The sequence below is a fragment of the Sinohyriopsis cumingii genome, unplaced genomic scaffold (genome assembly GCF_028554795.1).
Source record: "Sinohyriopsis cumingii isolate HCF-2022 unplaced genomic scaffold, ASM2855479v2 utg001510l, whole genome shotgun sequence".
NCBI classification, from domain to species: domain Eukaryota; kingdom Metazoa; phylum Mollusca; class Bivalvia; order Unionida; family Unionidae; genus Sinohyriopsis; species Sinohyriopsis cumingii.
In genome coordinates, this window is record NW_028316007.1 from 2,660,224 (window position 1) to 2,674,629 (window position 14,406).

At 33.3% G+C, this 14,406-nt stretch overlaps 1 protein-coding gene across 1 annotated transcript; it reads left to right on the top strand.

The window, feature by feature from the left end:
- Positions 1–2,673: 2,673 nt before the first annotated feature.
- Positions 2,674–9,707, top strand: LOC149772423 (solute carrier family 2, facilitated glucose transporter member 8-like). Its single transcript, XM_089947883.1, has one exon. The coding sequence runs from the start codon at positions 2,698–2,700 to the stop codon at positions 4,087–4,089; it is 1,392 nt and encodes a 463-aa protein (XP_089804009.1). The 5' UTR covers positions 2,674–2,697; the 3' UTR covers positions 4,090–9,707.
- The last annotated feature ends 4,699 nt before the right edge of the window (positions 9,708–14,406 follow it).

Here is a 14,406-nt window from a genome sequence, read left to right on the forward strand (position 1 = left end):
GGATACCTAAACCTACCCAAAAATGTCATAACTAAAGAATAGGCAGATATTACATGTCTTTTAAGTTTTCCAAAAGCATATGCATTTGTCAGGCAAATTCAAGTACTCCACATTTTAAGTTGGGAATGTTATGTTATGTTATTAGTTATATTGATTATATAGAAGATATTTATCGTGGTAGAGTCAATTATATTACTAGTATACCAACAAATTTTGATCCTCAATTTTCATTGGCAGATCGTAAAGTTTTAACAGATATCAAATATAATAATAACTCATCTGAAGTATATGATAAATAAAGAGAATTTTCATGATGATCCTGTCAATAACAATTTTTGTGCGCTGATTGATAAGGTTGCTGTTGAAACTACCTTTACTACTTCAACTGAAATAATTACTGCAATATTTTCATAATGACAAAAAAGGAGAAATAATCGACTTCAATCATATGTCATCTAATTTATCAGACAACGACAGGGATGAACTGATCAAATACTACAAGTACTTACATACAAAAATTTACTACCTCAGACGGGCCAGAAAATATTACAGCAAAATAATAGGCGTGCTTTACTACAATCCAGTGATACTAACAACAACTGCAATAGCATCAGCACGAGGAACAGGAAATCCATTATTGCTGATAGTGTCAGTAGCAGGTGTTGTATTATCAGCAATAAACAAAAAGATCGGGCAAAAAAAAAAAAAAAAAAAAAAAAAAAATACTTCGTGTAAAATAGAAATAACAACATACAACAAGATACTTAATCAACTTCGAGCTTACTTCAGAGGGGAAAAGTCAACAAAGCTGGCTCTCGTAACAATTACGAACAGGATCACTATATCATTATGTTGGATCTGATACATGAACTGCGAGTCAGAGACGATTTGCTCGTTGAGATGATACCGAGTTGTGAAATACAAAAAACGATAATCAGTACATTTTATGTAAATGTCGAAAAATGCAATAGCAGAATTTTGTGTACAAAATATACAAAATAATCGATATTATGTTAAAGATGAAAAGAATTCTTTTCCTAGGTTAGCATATGACAAGTGCTCTTCACAATGAGAAATAAAGTACATAGTTTAAAAAGCAGAAATAAGATAAAGTTGTCTCTTGTTCGTAAAGATGATTCTGAGTATTTTGAAGAAGAAAAGAAATGACTTTGAGAACAGACTCGCTTTCTAATATTATTGACAATCTTTAGCATCCGATATCTCAGGATAAATATACCAAGATCACAGTTGATGACGAGCTAAAAATAAATGTTATGTCGATAAATCGATAGTCTCACATGTAAATTTTATCCAGATGTTAGAACCAGGCTGTCTCATCAGTGGAAAGATTAATTTATATTTATTTTCTCATGACGATAAGTCTTACATTATGGCAAACGCTGCGACTTTAAAAATATCCCAAGACGCCGTGTAAAATGTTGTGCGAAAAAATATAATAAAAACCGCAGTATTATATAAGTGGGGTTGTATCTGAGCCAACCCTATTTTTGTTTGACGACGACGATAATTTTCAATGATGGTCTCGTGTGGTAATCGATGATGAAATTGATTTTGTTGCATCAACAATATTGTTTTCAAACGCGTTTTGATAAACCCGGGATCTATGGGTAAGATTGTCTGGTCGTCCTAATACGAAATCGGCTTTGGCTTAGAAACCCCCTTTATACCAACTAATCAATCTTGAATCCTTGCAAACATTAATGATTTCAGAATGTTTCAAATCTGGCTGTTCTTATGGTTAATTCTAACTCCATATACCGAATTACAATGTACAGTTTTAAATCTAACTTCGTACTTATAATGTTCTTTTTTAAATCTGTTTTCGTTGACTCAGTTTAGAATTTTTAGTACGGCAATTTTACGAGACCTTCAAGATGTACTGTGAATTTAGACGGATTTAAATGTTCATTCCTTCTTTTAACCATTCGGTGTTGATGCTACTTATCTTGATATTAAGAAAAACATGAAATCAGTAAATCACGAATTTATCTGAAACATTGCAGTACGCCTTTTCATGTTTGAAATCAATAAATTTTTTAAAATTGTATTAGTTTGTATTTTACTTCATAAAACATAAACTCTTTGTCTGTGCTTTGATGTCGCTAAAACTTTTAAACATATAGACCTTATTTCTTGATACCAATACCAGTACCAATAATAATGTCGTTCTTTGAAAGTTGTTGAATTGAACATGAGGTAGCGTTGTGCCATCATTTATTTTGGCTCCAACAAAGTCCAAGTCCGTGTTTGCTAATTATCCTCACGTTATGACTGAATCAGTAATTTTATTGTCATTTGTACAACTATATCCTTCAGTCGACATTGAACACTGTCCCTCTGAATACCCGCCTCTTCCGTTTTGATGGTTCAGTAAAAAATTTCCCCCTAGTTTTGTTTGTTGTAATTCTGATTTGAACGTTGTCTCATAAGGGTACACTATGGTGATGCCCACTTATGAGACTGATCTGGTATGCTTGATTTAATTATTGATGAAACGATTGATAGACATATATATTTATTGACTGATATGAATTTGTTCTGCAATATATCATTAACAAATAAATGAATAAATAAATACAAGGATGTCCTTCACTTTGTAGGCTCACTGTATGGTGGAAATAGAGTGGAACGGATCCATCATGCGATGATGTTTTAGTCACAAATATATGTGGCAAGATGGCGTCCCTAGACACGGAACTATTGCGATCTACAAGCACAAAATATAAAGGGTCTCCTTACAGATTATTCTTCGCTGCATCCTGTGCATTTTTAGGGCCACTTTCATTTGGCTATGTTATTGGGTACAGTTCTCCGGCAATTCCTTCCCTAGAAAAACAAGGACTGCTTGATAAAAACACCACTGCATGGTTTGCATCTCTGATGACAGTCGGGGCCCTGGCGGGAGGTCCTTTTGCCGGTTGGTTTATCGAGATACTTGGTAGGAAAAAGACTATATTCTGGTCTTCTGTGCCTTTTATTTTTGGCTGGTTATCAATAGCAACTGCAAAGTCAACTACGTTTTTGCTGATAGGCCGATTCTTGTGTGGATTTGCAAGTGGTATGATAACAGTATGTGTTCCGGTTTACATTGCAGAAATTTCGACGAAGTCACATAGGGGTACACTCGGTGCAGGTGTCCAGCTGATTATCACTGTGGGGATTCTTGTCGCATATGCACTAGGAATGAAACTTCCGTGGAATGTAATGGCATTTCTTGGTGTTGTTCCAGCAACCCTGACAATGTTGGCCATGATGTTTGTTCCAGAAACACCACGCTGGCTTATTATGCAAAACCGTAAAACTGATGCTCTCCAAGCTATTTCGTCACTTCGTGGACCACATACAGATGTAGAAGATGAATGCAGGGATATTGAGGAGGGAATCGACTCAAAAGAGACTTTTTATTGGTCTGAATTTCGAAGACCAGAGTTGTTGAGGCCTTTGAGAATTTCAGTTCTGATTATGATCTTTCAGCAATTAAGTGGTATAAATGCCATCATGTTCTACACAGTTTCAATATTTAAGAGTGCTGGACTAGAAAATAGTGAGGGGGCAACAGTAATAATTGGAGCAGTGCAAGTTGTGGCCACTTTCCTTGCTGTAATTTTAATGGACAGAGCTGGTCGCAGAAAATTATTAATCACAGCTGGAGCCATCATGTGTATTACGAGCTTTACATTTGGTTTATACTACATGAAAGTTTCACAAGGAACCGCAGCCAGTAGTTTGGGTTGGTTGGCTGTTGGAAGTTTGATTCTGTATATCGTCGGTTTCTCATTGGGATGGGGCCCCATTCCAATGTTGATAATGTCTGAGATTTTTCCTGCCAGAGCACGAGGAGCTGCAAGTGGAATTGCTATATTCTGTAACTGGTTTTGCGCTTTTCTAGTTACAAAGGAATTCATTGTTGCACAAGAAATCATGGGAACTGCAGGCACCTTTTGGGTGTTTGCAGCAGTTTGTCTCTCAGGTGTCATGTATGTTTGGAGATATGTTCCGGAGACAAAAGGAAAATCACTGGAAGATATTGAATTGTATTTCCTTGGAAAAAGTATGCTGCGTATATGAAAAGGGTCTTCACCCTGCCATGCATATGCTGCACAGAAATCTCATACATTTCATTATGTAATGACAAAGGCCTTTACAAGCTGAGCAAAACCTACACAGGTTCAAAGGAGCTTATAGCTTAATTGTGTTAATATTTTAAAAAAATGTCTTCATTTAAACTCTGCTGAATTCCAGTTATTCATTAATGTTTTTAGGTATTCATTTACCTTATATTTATTAATTGGATGTCTAGTTAGAAAATTTAAACCATGTAAATTATTTCTCACAAGAATAGTATCAAATCCATCTTCATTTTCTAAGTCGCATTTTGTGCTGCTGTATTACCTCTTGAATATGCTTCAAATAGCCTTTAATGTTACAAATTTTAAAAAAATCAAGAAAATCAAGGATATCAAGGTATAATGTGGACTCATTTTAGGCTTGATATGCAAGAGGGTTGGTTTTGGGGGAAAATACATTGATCATTGTAAGGCAGTGTCTCCATGGTCTTATGTTAGAATCTATGATAAAGATATTTCTTTGAAATAATGCTATTGCCGTGTTTGTTAAGACACTTTTCTTCAGTATATGTTGACTATTTTGTAGTGCCCCTGACAAATTTTATTTATCAATCTACTGTTGACTTTTCTCATTTGTGCTAAATGCACATAAAATGTACTATCATGTGAAGACTTGAAGAGGAATATGCATTGGCAAAGCTGCTAAACTTCATACAACATTCAGTAATAAAAAGTTTTCTTTAATAGTTTCAAATCCTGTTACTTTTTTAGTTTACTTTGTAATGATTATATTTGTGTTATTGCCAGTATCCTTGTTAATTACTTTTCTGATGTGGTTTATAATGCTAATAGTTTTCCACATACAGCAAGGCTCGAATTTAATACTTGCATGATAGTAAATGTGAATTAATTGGAAAATTCAAGTTCAGATTTTAAGTTCTTGTTTCTTTTTTTCAGGTGCTAAAATTTTTCAGCGATATAATACTCTGAAAATCATTAGTAACATTCTTTGTACATGTTTCAGACTAACATGTGCATACATTTCTTAAACCTTAAAAAAAACGTGGGATCAGCTGTTAAATATATAGTCCATTGCTTTCACATTGGCATACCTACTGATGCTGTACATATGATTATAGAGCATCTGATTTGTTTTGAAGTTACAGCAGCACCTTTATTACACGCATTTAACATGAAAGTATTTTGCATCTAATATGTGATTTTAGTATTTTCTGTTAAGATGTATCATCGTGAGCTTGTAACTTCTGTATTATCTAGTTGGATTATCAGTCTCAGATATTTGTGCTCCATATTATGTTGACCCCTAACCGCATGAAGCCAGTTTTACTTTTGGAAATATTGCCTGAAGCATCAAGCACAATAATCAGTACCGTATAATAACCTTTGATATTTTTGCTGTTTAAATGATCGTACTTATGCACCTGAGTGACCCAAAAATCAATGAGCATCATTCTCCTCAGAAGTTCTGAGTCACATTATGTTGTCCAATAAGTAGTATCAGTGCCAACTTTGATCTTTTGATTTGGGAAGATTAGTATCGTTTGAATGACACTGAGATAAATGGGATTTTAAAATCTTTCAAAATTATAGTGGTAAAACAGCTGTGATGACTTGAAATTGAAAATGGCAGATGATAATGAAAGATAATTAATTGGTGTAAGTACTGTGTGTTTGTTTTGAAGATGCTATTCTAGCCTTAGTTCTTTTTTGTAACTAATGATTTCAATTTGCTTTTAGTTGGTTGCACTACTGCTTTAAGTGAATTATTTGTATTTGATGATTTCGAACATTACTTGTCTGTGTACACTGTTATATGATTGATTGTGTGACATCATGTTATATCAAAGGTGATTTTCAGATTTAATTACTGCATATAAATATCATAGCTCATTAGGAATATTTTGACTTATTTCTCACATAAACATCAGTCTGATATTGACTTAGACTGAATATGAGCATGGTATAGTGTATTGGCTTATTTGTTGTAATATACATATTGTTCTACATCAAGCTAAGCTTGTGCTAACCCATAATTAACAGTGCCCAATATTTTTCTATGGTGGTATATAAATACTGCATTTAAATGTAATATAATCAAATTTTGTCTTGGTTTCCTCTCAAAATTTTATGTTATTATGTTGTTTGTGTAATGAAGAAGACTCTTCACTACTTTATGTGTTTGAGAGTAAATGTTGATAAGTTTTAAAGGTGTGTTTTCATTCTTCATTTAGTTCTCAGATTTATGATTTTGACTCTAGAGTATTCAAATTTTGACTCTAAAGTTTGTGACCTTCAGTTTCAAATTTGACTCAAAAGTTCATCACCATCAGTTTCAAATTCTAAGGGAAATACCATTCTGATCCATTGTTAAGATGGCAAGTTGTTGAAATGCTTGCTTTAATTCTAACAGTTCATGGTGAGAAGATATAAACTTGGACATGTGACATCAGGAACAAGAAGAAAGCATGTCAGCTGCTCATGTATAATTTTATTCATGAAAGAATGTGAAGTACACTGATACAAGGTAGGCACATTTTTTCCCCCAAATATCTGGATCACACGATTGTATTACTTTCTAACTAAAATAACAGTTGACTTGTTTAGATGTTTAACACTAGATACACAGTTAGCCTTATTTTTAGGAGTTGGACACACGATATTATTCTTGTTGTATAGTTCATATTTTTATACAAAGCATTGAATTTTCAACCACTAATGTTTTAATGACTTAAGTCTTGCTAAATGTACTTGCCAGAAGTTTTTATATGCATAGAATACAAGATCCATTGGTACTGTTATGGTCAAAATATAATAAATCTTTTTGATTGTAATGCATCAAGGCCTGTCAGAATTTCTGTAATAATTCATATATATATACCAAAAAGAGGAAAATATTGTCTTGCATATAGTTGATGTATTTGAGACACTTGCTATTTTATAACTTTTGAATGTTGCAGTTGTTGTATCAAGACATTGATAGACCATAAAACGTACTGTCTTTATGAAGTGTACTGTACAGGATTTTTTAAAATTTCTAGCTTTAAGAAAGGAAAGCTTTTGAAGTTTGCAAAGTCTTGTATAATCATAACCTGCCATCAGGCAGAACATATCATGCTATGATATTCACTTGTCTATTTCCTATTTTGCTTCGCACAATAACAGAAGCTTGGTGTTAGATTGTGTCTATATATAATAAAGGGTATGATGCATAAGAAAGTGTAAACACTATTTAATGACAAGCTTCTATGCTTGAGTTCTCTGTCATCTCCCATTGCCATTACGTACATTTTGGAGGTCAGTTTAATTATGAGTGTTCTGCACAGTAACTACAGGTCTACATTTTAGACCTTGACCTTGACCTAACATTGTAAATGACTTGCATTGGGAATAATGTAGCCAGCCAATTTTGGGTTGAAAATTTTTAAAGTCGAGTCACTATGGTAAGGAAGAGAGGCATTTTCCACAAAATGACATTAGCTCTACATTTCAGAAATGGACCAGACTTTGTGTGTGGCTTGCACTTGGTGTGTGAACAAAACCAAATTATTTTGGAGTCAAAGCGTCATATGTCAAGATCACTCTGACTGGTAGGAAAAAATGGTTTCAGTACCATGTTCTACTTCAGAAACCTGGACCAAGCTTTGTGCATAACTTGCATTTGGATTAAGTTAGAGACCTATTGATTGGGGATTAAAAGTCAAATATCAAGGTCTCTATTGCTGACAAATGAGAAATGGTTTTTCCTATGAAAGTTCATTTCTTGAAAATGTACCTTGACCAAAGTTGAGAGAGACCTATACTTTGGGTAAGAATGAAGCCTATTAAATTTTGAGTCAAAGGTTAGGGTCACTGTGACAATTAGGAGAAATTTATTTTGCATAATTACTTTTGTTTATAAAACATTTTAACCATACATTGAGGAGGGCATGCACTTATGGTGTGAAAAGGCATGTTGAATTTGGGGTCAAAACGCCAAAGGTCATTGCTATTGTGACTTAATAAGGGGTTCTCTGACCAAAATGTGGATGGCTTACACTAACTATAATGAAGAAACAGAGATATTTGGGTCTTAAGGTCAAAGGTCATGATTATGGTAAGTCAGAAAAGAAAATAATGGTTTCTGCACCATAAGTTTAGTTCAGGACACATACCTTGACCAAATGCATACCTTATCCAAATGCATACCTTGACTAAATGCATACCTTATCCGAATGCATACCATGACCAAATGCACACCTTGACCAAAGGTTAAAGTCATTGAGACCGATTGGTCAGTAGGTTCCAGAGTCAACCATGCCCTACTAGTGCCAGCATAAAGGACTATTAAACCTGACGCAGGCATGCAATGTACTGCTCATTCTGTATTCTAGACCCACTTTGCTTTCCTTCATCCTTTAAGAAGCAAATAATGGATGCTGAGGGCTTGAGGTTAGCATGCTGGACTTGTGACTAAAAGGGCATCAGTTGCAATTCTACCACTGGATAAACCCTCGTCAGTTACCATTGTGTGTCTTTTGGCAAAGAATTCTAAATTGCCATGGCATTAAGTAATTCACTTGTTTTATTAAACTATAAAACACCAAACTAATCCTTTATATGTCCCAACAGCAATCCCTAGATAGGGTACATGGGTCTACCCAATCCTGTTTTGTTATGTCACATTCATGAATTTCATTTCCACACAATAACATTTGAAGGAATTTACAGACTGAAGTCAAATTTAGCATGGCTTTATATTAAATAGATCTAAAACATGTTTTATGTTCATCTACTCTATATATTCACTACAAGTTAAGCACAGCTGGAAATAATATAGACCTGTATCTGTAATTTCATAATGTGCTAGCTTATCAGGGTCTATGCTGTTATACTCATTTTTCGAGACGGATAACATAAACCCAAGTATGCTGGTGCATTGTACAGTGTCAGATCAATGGAGATGAGAGTTGGTGGATTTAAGAGCAATGGGCTCTTGTATTTTTTCATATGTGCAGTTATATCCATGTCATCATACAGTCACATGACATCATACATGACATCATACAGTCACATGACCCAAACAAGAATGTACTCTAGGAGAACATTTGATTGGATCATGATGGAAATATATGACTAAATAGCACTGTTGTGTATATTTTGGACATGATTATTGTTTTTATTTGGATATTAGCACTGTAAAGATTTATCCTGAATTAAGCCTGTATATATTTTGCTGTCATGCTCTTTGTGATGACCATGACCTTGGTGACTGTTGTTTATTGATATCATTCAGCTTTAAGAAGAATGCACATGAATGTACATTTTTGAGGGTTTTCAAAGACATGTATCTTTGGGTTGAATATTCATTTAATGGTTATCTTCTTTGAGGGATATTTACATGCATATCAGTTTACTATGATACCTGTAGATAAAGAACACTTAAGAAATTACCATTTTGTCCTTAATGGAGCTACATCTTGTATATGAAGGGTAACTATTATAGTTAAGTGATTTATATGTCTTTGACAATGAGGTGTTCTTTTGATTGAGGGGGTTTCTTTGTATGTTCATATAGGTTTTGTTGCCTTATTTTTCATGAATAAACTCATTTTAAGTTTCTTTTATGTTTTTTTCTTCTTCTCCAAATCACCTTGTGAAGCCACTAAAATTATGATAGAGCACCAAATCCATCCAACCATCTATCTATCTGTCTGTCTGTCAGTCTATCTATCTGTCTATCTATCTATCTGTCTGTCTGTCTGTTATAATGTGTGTTTATCTATTTATCTACTTAACTATTACTAGTTTGTTTCTTTGTCTTTCTTCCCATCAAGATCATTGAAAATGTAGCTTAGACATGATGATTAATGACATAAAGCAAAACCTTTTGCCAAGATTTGGTGATAATTTAAAACAGTATAAATAAAATCTGAAACTTTCTGTGCATACAAAAATCGAGAACAGTTTTGAATTTGGAGAAATGCTTATTATTAGGCAACCATTACCTACATTCTTATTTAAAAAATGTACCCAGTTTACAATCAGTACCTACATGTACATTCAAAAAATGTATCCAGTTTACAATCAGTATTTACTTGTACATTCAAAAAATGTTCCCAGTTTATAATCAGTACCTACATGTACATTTAAAAATAAATGTACTCAGTTTACAATCAATACCTACATGTACATTTATCAAATGTACCCAGTTTACAATCAGTACCTACATGTACATTCAAAAATGTTCCCAGTTTACAATCAGTAGCTACATGTACATTAAAAAATGTATCCAGTTTACAATCAGTATTTACTTGTACAATCAAAAAAATGTTCGCAGTTAATAATCAATACCTACATGTACATTTGAAAATGAGTGTACTCAGTTTACAATCAGTATTTACATATACATTAATCAAATGTACCCAGTTTACAATCAGTACCTACATGTACATTGAAAAATGTACCCAATTTACAATTAGTAACTACATGTACATTAATCAAATGTACCCAGTTTACAATCAGTACTTACATATACATTCAAAAAAATGTACCCAGTTTGCAATCAGTACCTAAATGTAAATTCAAACATATTCCCAATTTACATTCATTACCTACATGTACATTCAAAAATGTACCCAGTTTACAATCAGTACCAACATGTAAATTCAAAAAATGTACCCAGTGTACAATCAGTACCTACATGTTTATGCCAAAAATGTACCCAGTTTATAATCAGTACCTACATGTTCATTCAAAAATGTACCCAGTTCACAATCAGTACCTACATGTACATTCAAAAATGTACCCAATCTAGAATCTGTACCTACATGTACATTGAAAATATACCCAGTTTACGTGATTGTTCCAGTGGCATAGTGGTTAGAGCATCTCCTTCAGATGCGGTAGGTCGTGGGTTCAATCCCCAGCTGAGTCATATTCAGCATTAAGAAGTTAGTGTTAGGAGTGGTCAGCCTGGTGTCAGGATAATGTGACTGGGTGGGTCATCATGCAACATGTATGTGACTTGATGCCCCAGTGCTAGGCATCAATATAAACTGCCACACTGCAGACATCATAGCTATATGCCTGATTTTTTTTAAAGCTACCTTAAAAATCCAAATCACACACACACATACACACATATAAAGTTTACAATCAGTACCTACATATGCAATAAAAATGTACCCAGTTTAGAATCTGTTTACATGTACATTAACAAAAGTACACAGCTTACAATCAGTACCTACATGTACATTACAAAATTTACCCAATTTAGAATCAGTACTCTAGTAACTAAATATTTTTTCAGAAAATAGTTTGACCTTGACTCTTTGGTTGTAAACACATAAAGCTGACCTAGTTACTGATCTTTATTTAGAAATCAGTGAGAAGTAAAGAACTTTTAATTTTTATCCTATTCTTAGAGTGAAATCATGGTTTTTTGTCAAGGTCATACTGGGACTATGTGCTTGAATACATAAATACTTCTTGAAGGTTCTGGAAAGTTGACCCTCATCCAGGAATTCATTTTGCCTTTTGAGTTACTGAATACTCATTGTTTACAGAAACTTCTTTTCATTTGGGGCTTTTACTTTACACCGGAAAGTGTCTGTTGTGTCAGTTGGAGTTACAATTTAATTTTTATTTAAAAGTATTTGGATTCTAAAGCATAATTCATTTTCCTGGAAAAATTTGAGTGCTCATACAGAATTCTTGGACAAAGACATTTCATTAATTCAAACACTGGATTATTCTTTGTGAATAACACAGAACCGTAGACATTCCAACACCGAAAGAATACAGTATATGCCATCGCCTTCCATCTTAGATTCTTCGTTGGGACTCAAACTTGAATTCATTAGAACATTTCATTATTAGGACTTCTAAAACTTAATTCATGAATTATTTTTGGATTTGATTCTTAAAACTCTAAGTTTTTCTTTTTCATTTTTGTACAGAGTTTCTCCATGGAAATAAATTTTTTGTTAAATTTTTCAAGGCTTGCTGTTTTTACTCTTTCTTGTGTTACTGTTTATTTGAGCCTAAACATGTAACATAAGATATTAAAAATGTACCCAATTTAGAATCAGTGTTCTTTCTCTTAAATTTGAAGCTTGTCATTACCTAAAGGCTGTTATCCCAATGGGTTATTGCCACTCTTGTTTAAATAAAGAAGATCAAAAACATTTTTCTGCCTTTGTGTTAAAAATGAAGACAGAAGGGAAATACTTTTTCATTGTTTAGATCAAATTGGATATGACATTACTATGGACATACCTTAGCTATACTGTCATTTAGGAATCATGTTTGATATCATACCTTTAAGAATTAAGTACAGTATATGAAATATCTGAAAAACGAAAAGTTTAATAGGAATGAAAAAAGAATGTGTTGATCATCAATTCATCAGTAAAGTTGCAAGCAACACTCAGGAGACTTGCTTCACATATATTATTTTAACTTAATTTAAAATATTTGAAATGTAATTTAAGCAAGCATCTGTACTTTTAATGAATGACAAGCAGGAGTGAGACAGAGATCATGCATGTTTGATGTAATTACATTTTACATTAGATACAGTATTTAGCAATACACTGTGTTGTAATTGTCATACACATATTTAGCAGTATATCATGTTGTCATTGTCTGATAGATATTTAGCAATATATCATGTTATAATTGTGATATAGATAATTAACAATACATCATGCTGTAATTTTGATATAGATATATAAGAATATATCATGTTGTAATTGTCATAAAGATATTTAGCAATACATCATGTTATAATTGTCATATCTGTTAGCTGGATGAAAGGCAATACATTATCTTTGCTTATAATGAAATGACTATCCATATATATGACAAGACAAATTCTTGTTCATTTAAATAACCCCATGATTATTTATAATCATGATTCTGTCTTTTAGAAAAACAAAATAGGTCCTGTGGTCAAGATTCAGGCCGAACTGAAACTAGAGAAATACTGAAACTCAGTTTCAACAATTCAAAATGAACTAATTTAGATTTGAATGACAAATCTCTTCAGTTGAATAACATTGAAGGCCGTGTTTTATTTTCTTTGAAATACTCACTAAGAATATTTAGAGACATAGTATTTGAGTTGGAGCCTTGTCTTTCGTTCAGGAATTTCATGAATACCATGGCAGTCTTTACGATGCAAGATGCAAGAAATTTTATTTAACATCAGTGGTCAGAGTAAACTAAATAAAACACTAGCTCCTTTTACAAGCTATTTTACCAACATAACAACAGTATTTTATAATTCAACAGACATGTACCGTTTATATATATATGCACACAGTGTAACAGTACACTTGTAGGCATTACAGTGCCATGAAGATTAAAAGACAATGCAACATTAGTAAAAAGTCAATATAACAATAGATAAAATTCAGTACAACACAGTAGTAGACATGCAGATTCACATTTTATGTATGAACATTGTAACACATCACAGAGAAGAGGACACATAATAATTTAAATATGGAATGTGACTTTTAATCTATTTAAAGGGATACACAATGTCATGGATTACAGCTGATTAAAAGACAAGACAGCAGTATATTACCTGCAGCTAAAGGTGTTCATTACTAAGAAAAGTGACATCAGGACACACGAGGGTGCTTAAAGTTAAAATAGAAGAAGGTGATTACTTACAACAGGCATTATGCAGTAGGATTTAAGTGTATGTTAGTGAAGAAGTTAACCTTATAGCTAAGGTGCCATTGACCACTAAATAGATAGACATAACACACATTTTCAGTGTGGTCTGGACCATGTTTAAATTTGCCCATTGAATTTGTTGAAATCAGATTATTCTTAGTTCATTAGGTGGGGGCTGTTCTAGACTTTAGGAACATCAAAACTGAAAGCGAGCCCATACCTAGCGGTCATTACTCTTGGTACTGTAGCCAGATTTTGGTGTTTTAGACTGTAATTGCTGTTTCTGAAAGTGATCAGATTACTCAAGGAATTAAGTAGGTTCTTTTGTGAAGTATCCTATGTACTTTAGTTGCCATATATCTTTACCTACTAATGTGTTGTTGTTGTTGTAGGGTTTAACGCCATTTTTCAGCACAAGATAGGCTATACATGGCGGCCAGTATTAATGGTGGAGGAAGAACCGGGGAAAAACTCGGAAAGAACCACTGACCCACTAATGTGAAGTGTAGGAATCTTTGCTTTTCTTAGTACAGAATCATATGAGCTAGCAAAATCATCAAACATAAGCTTTAGTGACCTATATTTTTCCATTTTGTCCAAGCTATGTTTGCTACAGAAATGCCAATTAAGG

What these genes read in the sequence shown, in the direction of transcription:
- LOC149772423 (XM_089947883.1), top strand. Translation starts at nt 2,698, where the DNA reads ATGGCGTCCCTAGACACGGAACTATTGCGATCTACAAGCACAAAATAT.